This window comes from Rhagoletis zephyria, unplaced genomic scaffold (assembly GCF_001687245.7).
Source record: "Rhagoletis zephyria isolate East Lansing unplaced genomic scaffold, Rhagoletis_zephyria_1.1 Rzeph_scaffold_00853, whole genome shotgun sequence".
NCBI lineage: Eukaryota > Metazoa > Arthropoda > Insecta > Diptera > Tephritidae > Rhagoletis > Rhagoletis zephyria.
The window spans coordinates 83,054-100,120 of record NW_016157937.1 but is presented as its reverse complement, the minus strand read 5'-3'; the positions used below and the strand labels follow the sequence as shown (position 1 = coordinate 100,120).

The window sequence follows — 17,067 nt, the reverse complement described above, 5'->3', positions numbered from 1 at the left end:
ATTTCGCTTCCTTCAATATTGCTATATTGTGTTTTTTGGTTGCCCCACTTTCTACATACTGCTTCAGACAAAGTTCAATGGCTCAAATCTCGGCCTGAAAGACAGAGTTACACTGCCGCATACTGGTGAAAAATAGCAGTCTGGGTTGTATGCGGCAGACTTCTGCTCCGAAGCCGTGGTCAGTCTTTGAGCTGTCAGTATACCAGATGTGGCTGTCCTTCCGGGGTTTAGGTCGTTCTTTGTCCCAATTATTCCTGTCGGGGACAAAGACCTTAAAGTTAAGTGAGAAGTTAAACCTCGGAATGCACAGGTCCACAAAGCTTATGCGCAATCCATCTTCTTGTTCTATAACCCTGGTTACATCGATCCGGTTTGTTTGTTATCTTTGGCTTATACTTATATTATGAGGAATTCAAAACTGCTGTAACTAGCAAAATTTACGTAAATTTAAAATAATATTTATTAATATTATAATCGGTTTTCATAAAAGTAATTTTAAATTAAAAATTAATAAGTTTCAGATCCAGTATTACAGTAATGCATCTCGTTGAATGCAACAAAAAACAACGTAATGCTATATAAAGACAGAGCAAAAATTATTATGTAGCTTGCGGCGTTCCACTTCAACAGCCGTCTCTGCATCCTCTTTTGCTCACTTAACCCTGAAACAGGCTCAAGCAATTCGACAATGTATTCAGATAATTATAGCCCAATTCGCCCTTGCAACCATAGCCTCCCAACTTGTGTATAGCCGCATAATCATAGCAATCGACTTGACTGTCACCATTACAATCCTGCGCATATTTGGTCATGTAATTTTGTATGGTGTCGGCAGCGCAGTAGGGATCGTTGACGCAGTTGGCGTAGGCTATTTGTGGAGTAGTGGAAGAAATGAATGGTTCAGTAAATTTTCTTGCTTGACTTCCTACATTTACTGCGCTCACTTACCGGACTCCGATTCTGGTGATTCGCCGTTCAATGTCTGCTTGCCACCATCAGCCCAGTAGGGCCAAGTGATGCGAAACAGACCACATATGCCGCCAGTGCAAGTGGCTGTGCGATTGCAGCCGCTAATCGCTTCACAAATACAACCCAGGCAAACATCGGTGACTGGTTTATCTGCAAACAAAATGAGCACAATTATTACTTATTAGCTATGTATTTAATAAATGTTTATACTATTTTTGAACTTAATTGATAAGCGCATTAAAAATAATTACGCTGTGCTGAGTAAGATTTAAAATTGTATATATTTAGGTGTAAGAAAGACTTAAGTAGGAATCCTCTATCAGCATAATTCTGAGCTTAGTTAATCTTTCATAATACGGTGTGACTGAGCTGATAACTACAATTTTTTAATTAAATATTTATTGTGCGCTTACACTGTATTTATAACTTTCGTAGTGCTTTTTTGCTGATTATCAAATTTAAATTTCTGAGAAAAAATAGCCGCATTTAACCTAAAGGGTGTAATTAGAAATTGTTTTAGCGTTCAAGAATCAGTGACTATATTCCTTTTTCATTGACTTGCATTCACACTTTATGTGGCGAGTGGCAGTTAGCAACAGTGTAAGGAGCGGCGATTACAAATCAGCCTATTTTTACTTATTTTTCTGCGATTCTAAGCGCCACTTTCCGTTGAAAAACTAAATGGCATTTAAGTTAATTATGAATTCGTATTAAAAATCAGGGTTTGCTTTTTCCATATTTAAATTGAGCATTAAAATACGGTTTAACTATTTGAACTGAAAATTTATATTTTTTTTTTTTTTATAATTTTTAAACGGCTCATAAGAAATTGACTCTAAAAAGTTTCGTTCAAAAGCTAGATAAGTGAACACTTAAAGCTCACTATTATAATACCGGATTTTCACTAGGCATTAAATGACAAAAATTTTATTGAAAAAGTTGTGCTTTAAAAAAACTCGTGTCATTACGTTAAATAAAGAATAATTTATTGAGTTGGTTTCTTTCAATTTCAAACAATTTTTTTTTTTTAATTAAATGCACCAATTAAGAGTACAAAAATCCGAGACATGTAAATGCACATCAATATGTAATGGCGAAAATTCCACGGAATTAATTATCGTTCAAAAAAATTTGCACTTTAAAGAAAGTTCAATAAAAACCAGCGATTCACGAGCTAAATATTGTCAACAAAATTTTAGCGACATACAAAAATCGTGTATAACTGGATGCAAGACGAGATTGATAATCCATTTATTCAATTGCCTGTACATATGTACATACATATGTATGAATGCAAATACGTGTAGATATTTATGATCGTAGACTTGAGTCTGTTGTCGAATAAATTTATTTAATTTATTATTATTACGATTTTGAACTACAAAATTAAATTGTTGCATCAATTTTTAGCGAATAATTCAAAATTTGCATTTTCCGTTCATTTGCATATTTTAAATTCGCTCAGTTATTCCGATATTTTTTTCTCTTGTCGTTTTTTAATTTCGTAATTAATGCAATATTTTTATTTATTGTTATTATTTTTTTTCTTTAGAATTTCGCATCATCAATAAGTTACTTGACATAACAAAGTCTGTGAAAGACCCGCCATGTGAACTTTGCTTATACCTACATTCTATAAAGAACTTGACTTTCAACGTTTAAATGGAATTTTTAGTGCTTTTCGTTTATTATTTTTTTCTTCTTTCATCTTAACTTGATCTTGAACATGCGTTGAGGGCAAATAGCTAGGTTCAACGAAACTGCACATGCGTGCAGCCGGCATTTCCTCTGAGCAAACGAGATGAGGAATCTTGAGGTCATTTATTGCAAATTGTAATTTTTATACATACATACATACCTACACACATTGGTAGTTGCTTGTTTCAGCTTTTTACTAAGTGCCCCAGCTGAGAATTAAAGCCGATTCTGGTTTATTTAGTTACATGGATGAACTTGGTGGCCCAGAGTCAGACTCGAGTACTCTTGACCTTCATGAAATGGCGTTTGGAAAATTAAAAAGTTGGTTGATCTTGCTGCTCACTCATATACATTCATTGCTCTTCGACTATTATGTTCCATTTGATAAATGATTTACTTATTTATTTATTTTTTACGAAGACACTTGCCAATTCGAAAATATACAATAGGGGGTTTCACTAATGGCGATTTCTTTTCTACAAAAAAAGTTCCCTTCTTATCGCTCTCTGCATAGTGTGTGAGCGTAGAGAAGGTTGCACTTTTCGGTAGTCTTGCAAAAACCTTGCACGGTGTACGAATCGTACGTAAAACCGGTTTTCCTATGGGAAAGCTTTGCAAGGGTTTTGCAAGACTTAAGTAAATCCTCCTTTTTTGTTTGAAAGACTTAATGAACCCTATCAACGTTACATATTTTTTTTTTCTTTTTCGAAAAGGAATAATTTCGATATTAACTTATCGTAACCTTGTTAGAGGTAAAAGGCAAAGGAATCTGAAATTTTTTAAAGAGCAGCTAATAGTTGTTAACTTTTTTTATTTTCGTTCAGTGATGGCGAAATATACATAGTTGATTACCAGGGTTAGGATCTTAAGGCACTAAAAAACTTGAAAAAAGGCATTTATTTTTTATTTTTTTATATACATACCTTTAGTAGAATGTAAACATATTTTTGTCCAATTAAATATATAAAAGATACATATAGTGGTCAAAATATTATAGCCGCACCACTTTTTGCCAACTTTTAACATATTATTTTTGTTGTTATTTAATTTTGGTTATTGTTTTTATAAAAATATAGTTAATTCTTTAACAAAACCCATGTAAATCCAAGTTTGCAACTTTTTGCAATATTCAAAAACATTCGTAAAAATTTCGACCTTTTTTAAAAATTCTAAAAAATCAGCGATAATTTTTAGCCATTTGATACTTCAACTAAAATTCAATGGGCTATAAAACTACATACTCAGAATCGTTCTAGGACATCTAATTAAAAAATCTCGAAATTTTTACGAAATTATGTTGATTTTTTTTTTAAATATTGCGCATTTTAATTCAGTGTCAAACAATTGGTACTTTTGTACAGATTTGTACAAGGCTGTTGGTACAAAAAAAAAACAAAAAAATAAAAATGGGACGACAATTCTTTTGTAGTCACACGATTGGTACAATACAGTGAACTTCTATGAAGCGATAAATATTAAAAAGGCAAAACATGCAGAAAAGGCAATATAGAAAAAAAGCAAAACAAAGGCAAAATTAAATTTTTAATTTTTATTCAAGGAGGACATGAAACGTGTAATTTAATTTGTTTACAGATACGACTAAGCAGACAAAATAGGCAAATGCCCTAAAGTCCTAACCCTGTTGATTACATATGTGTAGTTCAACTGACAAACTCATTAATTTCCTAAAGTCATTTTTATAAGCTGTACTTACTTTCCAGCTGGGCATCTTCCAGATATTATTTATACATTACGAGTATTAAGCAAAATTATTAACACCAACGGTATCTTCCTTGTAACTTAAGCTAACCATAATATACCAACAAAAAGAAAAACCACACTCAAGCTACTCTTGCACGTCCATGAACTTCTGTTGTGCTGTCCACACATGATCTTAAGCCACAAAAAACAACACTGACAACAATGACAACAAATGAGAAAACTAGTCAAATCACTTGCTCACAAAAGACGAGTTTAGCAACTTTGCCGAAGCTCCGTTAAAAGTGTGAAGATTTTACTGTGACAAATGATAGTCGTGCTGGTTGGTGGCGCAGATGAAAATATTTAAAAAGTAAGCGAAAAATAAAAAATAAACAAAGTATGCAAAACGAATTGCTAACTGCACTTGAAGATGAGTCAAGTTACAACAAAATATCGAAACGAAAACGTTTGAGAAACTCACCTTGCCTGCTAATAGACATAAATTTCATAAAGCTATTAGTAGTCATAGGTGGATATATTGTACATACATACATATGCAAATGGTCGCATATTAATTTACATAAATAAATAAAACCGTAAACGCGACGTAAATATGCGAATTGAACTTGAACTAGTCTGAGCGTAAAAATACCGATTGTGGTAAGAAGGTAGAGTACTTAAAAGCGATCGGTATGCATACAATTTCAAATATCGTTAGCTTAGAGTGAAAAGTTGCTAAGTGCTATTTTGAAAATTTTACAGGAGCAGAAAAAAACTTTTATAGCCATTTTCTGCACGTATTTCGCAAAACTGTTTGGCTGTTTAAAGCAAAGCAAAACTCCATATGAATTAGAGAGACAGGATTAATAAAAGATTTGGTACGTATTATTTTCAATGTTTCTTTTGGACTTAGCAAATTTTTCATTCATTTAATATAAACGAGAATAAATAAAACAAAGACCTCTATCTTTTTCGAAATAATGTATTTTTAGTTTCACTAGCCTCCTGTATCAAAATATGAACTCTCATAAAAAGTGGACTTAGCAAGTTTTCGCTCTAAGCTAGCGATGTAAATTTGTTCTTAGTTCAATTAAATGCTAAGCTTCTTAATGGATTTGTAAACATTTACCCGTTTTTCTGTGCCTAAATGTCTGAGTCCGTGCTCCTATATTTGACAACTTCTATCTAATAGCCCATTTCCACCAAAAGCTTAACGGTAGTTAAGAGCTAGTTCCAAGAATTTGAACACGTTGTGATCGGAAAAATTATTTCTTTCTTTTTGCTTTTTTTTACTTTAGCATAAACCGCAGTTAAGGCTTGGTGGAAATGAATAATAGCTTTTTAATTTTTTCCTTTTCAATAACGATTTTTTTTAACCGCAAAAAAATAATGTATGCCAAAAATCCTTTAAAGCATCTCATTGAATTGAATTATTGAATATTCGTTGTTGCATTGAAAGTGTAAAAAAAAAATACCGAAAAAAAAAACAGTTTTAATCAGAAAAGATTTATTACCGCACGTCAACAAAACGGACAGGGTGACAAAAATGCGCGCGTTTGGCATAATTAATGTGCCACATCAAGCAAAAAAAAGTAAATAAAAGGAAGCCCGAAGCTAAAATAGAATGCACTGTGAGATATCTTTACTTCAGCAGTTCGGCAAAAGTGTTTTGCTGCGAATGACCTTTGTTTAGCTTATTTCTGTTGGGTTTGATCTCTATGCATTCCGCACAACATCACAAAAATTTAGCAACTCTTCCATGTTTAGATGATGTAAGATATCATTTAAGTTAAGCAAATTTCTTCAACGAAAGTAAAAAATCCGGAATTTAAGATCAATTGCAGATTTCTGTTCGTTATCTTCTACATATTTTTTTAAGTAATTTACGATATTCATATCCAACAATTACAAATGTAAAAAAAAAAATAAACAAGAGTATTTAGCTTTTCACTCTTTGGGGAGGATGGAACTTTTTGGGGAGCCTGAAAGTCCACATATTTCTAACCCGCCTTCCTGGTCTATGGAACGATGAGCTGTATGACTTTAAAACGACATACATTGACATAGTGCAGCGATTCATCAGGCTTGGTCGTGTGGTACGAACCAAAAAGTCTTCTACAGGCCCACTTGGCTCGGCTGGTTTTACTAAGAGTTTTGTTTAGATGGAAGTTCTAAATTAGTATCTTCGTTGTTGTTGTTGTTGTAGCGGCTACTAAACCCCGCTCAGGTCGGTTCATCCGTCAACGTTGTCGTCCATTTCAGCTCAGTGGAGTCCCAGGAATGCGCGACATCGACAGGGTCCTGGAGCGTTAGCTGGGTGGGGTTCTCGCGGCATGTGAAGAGGTGCCGAGAGTCATGTGGCGACTCTCATCCTTATTAACTCTGATCAGGTGTGAGTTTAGCCTGCTGCAACAGCCAGACAAAGTTCTGTCACGTCCACGTCAGGTGGTTGTGTGCCTAGAACGGCATTCGCAGGGCGGGAGTCTACATAACGTGACACCGATTCCCTGTGAATGCCTGGACTTCGTCCTTCAGTTCGTAAAGATGCCTCCTGACGTGCCTTGGCGAGGGCTCTTCTGCAAGCAGCTGTTTGTTTGGATGATCACGTCTGTGGCTCTCCTCAATAAAATGCTTGCAGAGCATTGTGTTATGCTCCTTGACTGGAAGCGTCTGGGCCTCGTCGTGTAGGTGGTGTTGGGGCGTCATCAGGAGGCATCCGGTCGCTGTCCGAAGTGCCGTATTTTGGCAGGTCTGTAGCTTCATCCACTACGTCCTGCTAGTCCCAGGTGACCACACGGGCGCTGCATAGTTTATAACCGGCCGGCTAATTGCCTTGTATGTTGCCAACAACGTTTCTTTCTGCTGCCGGCCAGCGACTTGAGGACATTGTTGCGGCTCTGTACTTTGTTGACAATTGCGGTTGTACGTATTCAACAAGGTTGAATTGCGGTGCAAATTCATTTTTCGGACCGCAGCTATCAATATTCCATGCCTTCCAATGAAGACAGTTATCTCCTCGATCTTGCTCTGAAGTCCGTTGCAGTTGAATTGTAAGCACCTTTGTGTGCCTTGGGAAAACAACGTTTGATAGATTTCGCAGACCTAAACAGGGTAAGATCGCCGAAACAACAGCCCTTGGTCATTCCGGTACGTAGACCGGCTGTCGTGGGAATGTAAATTAGTCTCTCATCAAGGGTGCTTCCCTGATGTTTGACTTCGTCAGAGTATTCAAGAGCTTTTCCTCAAATGGTAACCGAACCAAGGTTAGGCTTATCTTTTCTTGTGAACTATAGAATAACAATTTTTTTGTAGGCTTCTTGGAATTATTCGACAACGAGCTATTATTCGAATAATCGATGATGGATGATTATTCGAATACACCTAATCGGATTTTACTATTTATTTTTTTTTTTTTTACTACGGGCATTACGTAGGTGCAATGAACTTTTCAGTAAAAGATCGTAGTTATTATTTATAGGTAAATTATTTATACGTAGATCCTTCTTTCTCATATTTCTAAAATAAAAAATTAATATACCCCTCTGACTCTCATGGTCTCATATGTATTGTTCAAATTTGTTGACAGTTATGTATATATACATACATACAATACAATACACGTCTCATTAAGCTGCTTTTGTTTTTGAAACGCCCGGGAGAGGCCAAGCTAATCTTGAAGTAAGGCGATTATAAATTTGCTGACCTATTATTGAACATACTTTTTACTTTTTCTTAATTTTTTTTTTAATTTTTTTATTTACTTTGCTTTGTTTTAATGTAAATCTGTTTAATCTACAATAAGAGGTGATTTTTATTTGTTTGTGTTATTAGTTTGACATACATACATGTCGTTGTTTAAAGTACAAAACCGCGTATCGTCGTTCTGCAAAACCGCGTAACTAAAATTTGTTGCCAAAAATTAGATTTGCTTATTTTTATTGGAAATATACCAGCCAGAAATGCGATTGCTTTATAAAAAAGAGAACCATTTTGAAATACGAGTGTTTTTACTCTCTAGAAAATAATTTATGCAACCTTACATACGTGGTCTTGCGTTTTGGTGATGCGCGGTTTTGTACTTTAAACGACGATATGTACATATTTACATACATGCACACATACATATGAGTACATTTGTATTATTTTATTTGTTTGTGTTATTAGTTTGACATACATACATATTTACATACATACATAAGTAGATATGTATGTACATACATTAGACCGTACACGAAGAAAAGCTCGCCGTACACCCCTTTTTTCAAGGGAATTTCAAAAAAAGATTTTTTTTTTGCTGAACGTAGGGGTTGCCTTTTTACATTTATTCGGCATTTATAATTGGCCAAGTACCCATTTTAGTTGTTACCCACCCCAGTTCAGTTCTTATCACCTTAACGTTACCACCCTAATGTCAGTAAATTAAAGCTTTCCAAAAATCATATCTAAAAACTTTATTGAGAAAGTTGTTTGATTATTAGAGTAGAACTATTAAAAAAAATATTGCCAAATGTAGGTGTCACCGGTCGGCAAAAAAAAAACAAAATAGTTTTTCGAATTCGCCTTGCAAAAATTGTTTTTGTTTGCATGTAAGGTGGTACGGTCTAATGTACATATGTAAGTATGTAGCTTGTTTGCTTGAAGAACGTTATGACTCAAATGGCTTAAAAGTTTTTTTTTTATACTAAAAATTTTAAGATGTATCTATTGTCTTACAGAGTATAAAAAGTTGTGCCATCAAATCCTATTTTGGTTGCTTACTTTCTAAAGAGTTATTGTATTTGTGTTATAATGGCTAAAGAAAGTGGAAATGAGGCACAATTATCAAAAACCGTTATGATTTTTTATACAGCATAACAGAAAGACTGCCGGCCATTCCTGCATACTTAATTCAATCTTTTTTGTTTTGTATTATTATTATGACGTTCTTCCCGCAAAGGCGCGATGTCTACGTAAAGTTGGGGAAAACACATAAACACCGACACAAAAAACTTGTTAAGGATTTCTTTTTATGCATTTTTTTAATTTGAAATTCAGTTTGATGACTGGTGCGCGCCGCATGATATCAAAAGCTATTAATAAGTCGATCTCACGAATAGCAACAAGTTAATTTTTTGCGACTCTTTCATACGTTTGCTATCGAATTTCGGGTTTTTTGTTTTAATTCGTAGTATTTATGAGCTTGATATGTTACTTTGATTCTTATTTTAACTTTTAATTAATATTGGGATATTTCATATATTTCTGAGAAATCCAAAACACACGATTAATTGCTATGCGGTCTTTTTTCTTATTTTTCCTTTTAATCTACGTTGTCACCAATTCACGTAAGAGATGGCTTATCAGCGTTGTTTCGAGAAATCGCGAATAGCTTCTCACGACAAGTGATTTTCCGCTTTTGCGTTTTTTTTTATAATTTTGACGCTTATTACCACATGCTACTGTTTGTAATAAAGGTATGTAATTAATTTTAATATTTATTAAGTAGGCAATTATCATTACAGCTAATGAATTATAAAATAGTTTAACTAGAAGAAAATTAAGTCATACGCTCCTATGAAGCCGAGCTTTTACATTTCATGTAAGCACGCATTTTTATCGTGCCACTCCCCTGAGATATTAATGACAGAAGTTTTCTTCTTCAAAAAGGCTTTCTACAAAAAAATTTACCAAGTTCATTAGGTTGAAAACTTCCAATAATTCACTATTAGGACCTATAAGCGCTTACATACTATTTTATTTTTATTTTTTTCTAAAGCACTAAAAGTTCTTTATTACCTACAAAGATTTTAATAGAAATATTTCCTGTTCTTTTATTATTTAATATTTCAACTTTCTGTTGAGCACCAATAAATGATACATACCTACACATGTATATGAAAGAGAAATAAAAAAGCCAACAATTTATGCTTCTAAAGATCTGCAAAAGAAGTAACCAAAAGTCAAATACAAAAGCAAAAAAATAACATTGAAACCAAAACACTAATTAATGCTAATCAAATACGTTCAAGCCGGACCTGAGATATAAACGCGTTGCGGTAGTTATAACTTCATAATGAATCAGCCGTTCGTTGTTTATTCCATATGTTCTAAAATCCTACAATTTGCTCTGCATATACATATTTCCCTTACGCCGCTGAAAATTTGCATATTTTTCCCTCACAAAATCACTTCAGATTAATTGTTTATATTTCTCCTAATCGAATTCATTATTAGCTATCTCCGCTTCACACCTCTATCGTACATAAATACAACAATACATAAGTAATTCTAAGTAATAATCAAGATTTCTTCTCACCCTGAGCGTTGATCAGCAAAGCAAAACCCACACAAAGCAGCGCAGCGATAGCCAATTTACCGTAGAATGTGTTGGCCATTGTTTTCAAAAGTTTTCTTCTAACTTATTTAAACTTTTGTTAATTACGTATGTATGTATATGTGCGTGTTAGCAACCAACGTATACAGTTAATTTAAAAACTCTGCACTTAAGCTGACGTCGACTGATTTTAATGCTCTATTCCGTTAGCAGTTTTTTACGTACTTCACACGATCGCGTTTTTCAAGCAACTGAAGCAGCAACACGAAATGTTTGCAAATTTTAACATTCTACTATTGATTGCTTCGAGAATCGTAGCGAATATCAGCATGGCTTAGCGATTGAAGCTTAGGGCTTAAATAAAAGCTCAGAGTACGTGAATTGAATTGAGCAAAACAAAGGAGTTAAGACACGAACTTGTCTGTTCACATTTGTGTCACCCTGCACTGTATAGAGCCAAATTTTTTTTCGGGATCTTCAATTTAAGATCGAAAATTTATAAATTTAAAACAAGCGATAATGGAGCAATAGCAAAGGTATTCCAACCTAAATGGCATCAGTGCTGTTCTTAGAAATCCCAACTGCATAGTCTCTCTATAGTATGGTAATCAGGCAGATTCTGCAATTTTCTTCCGAGGCAATTTCAACTTTATTCACAGGCGAATTTACATAAATAAATACAATAAACATATTAAAGTGACTTTGGTTGAAATTCACTCGGAAGCGAATTACAGAACCTGGCTGAATATTCTTATCGTATAAACCTGTACAATGATATTCTGTCTGCTCGAATAAAATTAAGTTTGAATTAAATTGCTATACTTTGCTGTTCACTTTATTTTCGGTTCAAAAGTAAAAAAAAAATACGGAAATTAATTTAATGAGGTATTGATCTACATGCTTAGATCTTGTTGAAGGCAGCAATGTCGACGGATTGAACAAAGTCTTCGAATTCCTGTATCTGTTCAGTCAGCAAATCGATTGACACTTTGTCGTCCTCAATTACGCACATAATCTGCAACTTGTTAATACCATAGCCGACAGGCACCAGCTTGGAGGCACCCCACAAAAGGCCGTCCATCTCAATGGTGCGCACGCTGTTCTCTAATTCCTTCATGTCGGTCTCATCATCCCATGGTTTGACATCCAACAATACTGATGACTTGGCAATTAGCGCAGGTTTCTTAGATTTCTTAGCAGCATAGGCAGCAACACGTTCCTCACGGATGCGTTCAGCTTCTGCGTCTTCTTCTTCATCATCGGAGCCGAAGAGATCTACATCGTCATCATCAGCCGCAGCGGCAGTTGGTGCAGCAGCAACTGTGGGCTTAGCACCGGCAGCTTGAGGCAATGGAGAACCGCCCCAAGCGGCACGCTCACTGGCCTCGTACGAGGCAATGTGACGATACCAACGCTGCACATGTGGGAAGTTTCCAGTTGGTGCCTTACCCAAAGCATCGAACACTGATATATCAGCTTTGCTGGGTGAATATCTGAAAGTATAAATTTCAAAGTTGTAGAATATGTCCGACGTGACACGGCCAGGCTACACATAACCTCAAAGTGTGGCATGCCAAGTGGCACTTTCCACCGTCCTTACCCGCTAATATAGCTGTTGTCAGCGAGGAATTTCTCCAATTCCTTTAGACCTTGTGGGGTTGTGACGTTACCGAAAGCCATTTTTGTATAATTTATCAGTATTTTAAATGGAAAATATCACCAGCGGCCGTACTGTGCTGCAAGCTGAGAGAAATTTGACAACCGGAAAGGGCAAACAGCTGTCAAATTCAGGGTTGCAAAACCTGAAGAAAAAAAGTATCGAGTGTTACCAGTAGCNTGTAAGTTTCGTTCACTATTCAATTCATAAACGTTTTTTAAATATTTTATGCACTATATTTTAAAAGGTCGCATTCAACTATTCGTCATTTACCACAAAAATAAGCGAAAGTCCTTAATTCCGGCCGCTAAATTTTTGGTTTGCGTAAATATGCGACGTTGTCAACATCTGGCAGCGTCACAAATCATCCTACGAGTCGCGACGAATCGAAAAACGGCAGCAAGGAGTGAAAATTTCGAAAAAATTACTTTACTGCGGTAAAAACAGCACAAAAGTGAACAAATTTTGTGTAATTATCACATAAAAGTTTAATTTATTTGTGGCAATATCTGCAGAGTGGTTTGTGCAAAAAGAAACATAGTTTTACCAGCATTTTGGCCTGTGTGAAAAATTTTTTCATCACTACTTTTTTGTTGTTTCCTTGCTGGTGCGACACCGACGGCGACGTCGGCGCTTCGGTTGTCTTTAGCTTATTTGGTGTTTTTTCTGTACTTAAATTTTGTTTGCCATATTCTTGTGAATACATAGTTGGTTTAAGTTTTATGGTGTAGAAATTTTTTTCCGCCTGCATTGCTGGTGCGAAATAGTTTAATATATTCAGGGTTTGTGACAGCCAAGCTGGCAAAAAGAGTTGGCAACAAAACGTTGCCGCGAAATAGCGAGCTGGGGAAATAGTAAAGTGGTAGGAAGTGTCATTACCAGTGAATAGTGCATGTTCCGATGTGCAAAATTCATTACAAATCATTGGTAAGTTTCACATTGCACCCATCTTCCCAGAATTGCATGAGCCAGCGCTCCATCGTATCGCGCTAGTGCTGCACCCCCCCTACAGTGATCAGCATTGTTTGTTGGGATTAGGCGACGGAAGCGTCAACGCAAATCAGTGCGCTATTGCCGCCGTGTCAAAAACGGTAAAAGCTGCTCTGCTTATACGACGACGTTGACATCCTGCGCTGCTTTCGTTTGCTCTTTTTCGTGTGTATGTTTTTTTTTCGTAAGCCGTTCGCTCTCAATCCTCTAGAGCGAGTGAGCGAGCAAACTCAATACTCAATTGAATTAGGCNAATCAGTGCGCTATTGCCGCCGTGTCAAAAACGGTAAAAGCTGCTCTGCTTATACGACGACGTTGACATCCTGCGCTGCTTTCGTTTGCTCTTTTTCGTGTGTATGTTTTTTTTTTCGTAAGCCGTTCGCTCTCAATCCTCTAGAGCGAGTGAGCGAGCAAACTCAATACTCAATTGAATTAGGTAAGGTATGGGCCGATGAGAGATATGGGGGGCCTAAAGGCAGGCACACAAACGAAGTGGATGCTGAAAAATCCACTTAAATTGCCTGCCTTCATTACGTTTTTTGTAGCTATAGTTGAAGCCGGGACTTTTGGTAAGCGGTTTGAGGAAATAAAATTTTTTAAATATAATGATAATATTTTCATAACAATGTGCATACATACATACATATATTATTCATTGTTCAAAAATGCATACTTATTGCTTACCAACGTCAATATGTGGCTACTCAGTTTCAAAGTGACGCGTTTGCCCTAACCAACAGTTTAATATACTTGCGNCTCAGTTTCAAAGTGACGCGTTTGCCCTAACCAACAGTTTAATATACTTGGGAGCTGGTTGTTTTGGTGTTGATGGCGGCATATCAACAACAGCCCTTTGGGTGTTGCAAACTCCAATGCGGTCATACGTTATCGCCTGTTTGTGGATTATTTGCATATTTAACGAGTTTTGCGGTAAAAATGCGTGTTTACGTACAAGAAATACTACATACATTTGCTCATAGTCTATAATAAGTTTTGCTGCGTGTTTAAAATGCTTTTTACGCTTGACTTCAAAACAACAATCCACACTTTGTTCACTTAAAAATATGTTAATACTAAGGTTGCTATTCATAAAGTTATTCAATTGAACCATCCAGTATTATATGTACATATATCGTCGATGTTTTTGCAAAATCACCCATAGCCCAATTACAAAACTGCCCTTCGCCCAATTACAAAACCGCCTATCATACGGCACGGTGCGATAAAACGGTTTATTCTTTGAAGGCATTGCCTTGATATGCATGTGGTATTTTCTCTAGCATACATCTATCGTGATACATCTATATGAGAAATTAGGATTGTTCATTCACGTTGGAAAAATAGATAACCTCGGGTCCACACTAATTTTTGTCGTAGATCTACTGTTAAAAAATACAGTTATTCGCACGCTTCGAAAATCACTGTGAATCCACGGTAATTTTTTTCCGCGGATTCGCGGTAAATACACCGTGGATCGACGGTAATTTTTTACCGCGGAAAAAAATTACCGTGGATTCACAGTGATTTTCGAAGCGTGCGAATAACTGTATTTTTTAACAGTAGATTTACGACAAAAATTAGTGTGGACCCTAGGTTATCTATTTTTCCAACGTGAATGAACAATCCTAATTTTTACCGTGGATCTACGGTAAAATTTACCGTGGATCTACGGTAAAATTTACCGTGGCGCGTGTGTGTAGACACTGCCTTAATTTTTTCCCCAACGGCGATTTACGCCGTTTTGCAACTGGCCGATGGGCGGTTTTGCCAAATCATTGACGATATGTACATATCGATGGTCCTGTGCAATAACGACAATTCAAAATCTAAAAAACAAAATTTTACTAATGTTAAGTGGCTCTTTTCTCTAATCCTTGTCTAATCCAATTCCATCCCTTACTAAAGTAAGCAGTAAGGATTGCTAAAGTAAATACAAAATAATAGAAATGTGTTCGACAAGGATTAAAGACATGAGCCTCTAAATAGTAGTAACAGTATTTATTTTTTGAATTTTGAATTGTGTGGTTATTACACAGGACCATCGATATGTATGTATGTTTATGTACCCATTCAGAACGGAGCAATGCCAATAACCAGTAGGTAGTTTGTACGGCTTGAGTAATAACGTGATGAGTTAAATAAATTTATGTCTGGTATGTCAATATCATCTTCCCAGATTATGGTTGATTTTCAGGATAACTGAATTACAAAGCGACTTTCTTTAATATAGCATGCAAGATCTGACGGGCGGTACTAGGTCATAGTCACAACATCAAAGAATCATTTGGCCGTGTCATGTAAAGTCTGGTGTTTATTGAGGTCCAGCGATTTTTCTGAAATTCGACTTTGCACGATTTTTAGCTTTCAGTATCCTACAAATTTCAAATCTAGTGCAACATGTACGATGAACGTCAGACTAACCAGCTAAACGTCGACAGTGTCATAATCCCCATAGTAAACTACAACACATTGCATTCGGAACAGTTAAGATGCAACCGTTGGAACCACCCTAAGACGCCTCTGCTTCGAAATGAAGCGCCACCTGCGAATGTAGGTAATTTATGCGGACGAACAACCTCCACTGTCGCAGGATCAAAAACTAAAGTTTTGATTGATATAACAAAAGAGCTTAATCCGGTATAACGTCCCAATCGCAGCCACACCATCCTTCAGCTCCCACGACAGTCGGGCTTACTAAACCGGAATAACGCAGATTCATATCTGGCTAAGGACTGCCACTCTAGCATTATTCCCCAAAACCCTGAGGAATTTTGAACCTCCAACTAAGATCGGGCTGGCATGGCCATCTTAACAGCTACCTTTCGCGCCCAAATCCCGAGTTGCCAAACATATGCCTATCATAGAGCTAATAGAGCCCACACAACACTATTTACCTCCTTGCATGACCATCCCTGACAGCCGAAGCCTTATGATCCGCTCCTATCAAAGCAACACGGTTCTTGAGCATCAGAACCACTGACGGGATCGCAAGGGGTTGATAGCTTCAGCTTCCAATACAATGATAGACATTAACTTTGAAGCCTTAACTGTACGACAAGGAGAATCAGCGATTATTTGGTTTTGATCTCAATATCCCGAAAGTGGCAAATAACTTCATAACTGTCGGACCTATCTACATAAATGCACCGGGTCAATTTATATGTGGCCAAGGACAGTGACTCCAGCAGCATTTCACATAGCTTTGCAGAGAATTTCTACGTTGTTACAATAAGTAAAATCACTTTAAAAAAGAAAAAAAATTCCCTCTACAAACATAAACATTTAGAAGTCGTACAATTTTCTCGCAAATGCTTAAGAATGAACATAAATGCAGTACAAACAACACCTGCGTCTCGCTTTTCTATAATGTAAAATATGTGTTTATGTGTGTGTTGCATCATTTTGTCTACCATCCAAGTACTTCAAACTATTTCAACTTATTCCAACCCTCAAAATACTAACGACTTCTAGCAAGTGTTTAATATCAATTCATTTTCCATTTTACTCAGTCTTCCACATTTTTCCATTTCTCTTATATTTCATATTCATATTTCCCGCTTCATCATTGCGCTTACACCAAATCTATTTTGGTTCGTATATGTATATACATATGTATACATCTTTTTTCAATCGTAGTATGCATCTCCCTTCACCTTGCTATGTGCTATTTCCGCTTCCGTTGTGGAGCAAACCGAGTAAGCAACGACCGCAACGTCGACAGAAGCATCACATTGCTTAG

The 17,067-nt window shown here is 36.2% G+C and overlaps 2 protein-coding genes and 1 long non-coding RNA gene across 3 annotated transcripts in view; 1 reads left to right on the top strand and 2 right to left on the bottom strand.

The window, feature by feature from the left end:
- Positions 1-442: 442 nt before the first annotated feature.
- On the bottom strand, positions 443-10,960 carry LOC108361804 (lysozyme-like). The gene is made up of 3 exons (XM_017614574.1): positions 10,664-10,960; positions 949-1,119; positions 443-868 (listed from the first exon to the last, which is right to left on the bottom strand). The coding sequence occupies exons 1-3, from the start codon at positions 10,740-10,742 to the stop codon at positions 657-659; spliced, it is 462 nt and encodes a 153-aa protein (XP_017470063.1). The 5' UTR covers positions 10,743-10,960; the 3' UTR covers positions 443-656.
- Positions 10,961-11,489: 529 nt separating this feature from the next.
- eEF1beta (elongation factor 1-beta) lies at positions 11,490-12,469 on the bottom strand. The gene is made up of 2 exons (XM_017614572.1): positions 12,282-12,469; positions 11,490-12,174 (listed from the first exon to the last, which is right to left on the bottom strand). The coding sequence occupies exons 1-2, from the start codon at positions 12,359-12,361 to the stop codon at positions 11,583-11,585; spliced, it is 672 nt and encodes a 223-aa protein (XP_017470061.1). The 5' UTR covers positions 12,362-12,469; the 3' UTR covers positions 11,490-11,582.
- A 236-nt stretch (positions 12,470-12,705) lies between these two features.
- Positions 12,706-17,067, top strand: part of LOC108361805 (uncharacterized) — an 11,020-nt gene continuing 6,658 nt past the window's right edge. Inside the window, exon 1 of the long non-coding RNA XR_001847368.1 lies at positions 12,706-12,807. This is a non-coding gene — a long non-coding RNA (uncharacterized LOC108361805). The remainder of the gene's footprint in view (positions 12,808-17,067) is intronic.

Excerpts from the sequence above, each read along its gene's own strand:
- LOC108361804 (XM_017614574.1), bottom strand. The coding sequence starts at position 10,742 with ATGGCCAACACATTCTACGGTAAATTGGCTATCGCTGCGCTGCTTTGT. Across the intron at positions 1,120-10,663 it reads TTTGCTGATCAACGCTCAGG|ATAAACCAGTCACCGATGTT; the intron begins GTGAGAAGAAAT and ends TTTTGTTTGCAG. Across the intron at positions 869-948 it reads ATCACCAGAATCGGAGTCCG|CCTACGCCAACTGCGTCAAC; the intron begins GTAAGTGAGCGC and ends CTCCACAAATAG.
- eEF1beta (XM_017614572.1), bottom strand. The coding sequence starts at position 12,361 with ATGGCTTTCGGTAACGTCACAACCCCACAAGGTCTAAAGGAATTGGAG. Across the intron at positions 12,175-12,281 it reads GACAACAGCTATATTAGCGG|ATATTCACCCAGCAAAGCTG; the intron begins GTAAGGACGGTG and ends TTATACTTTCAG.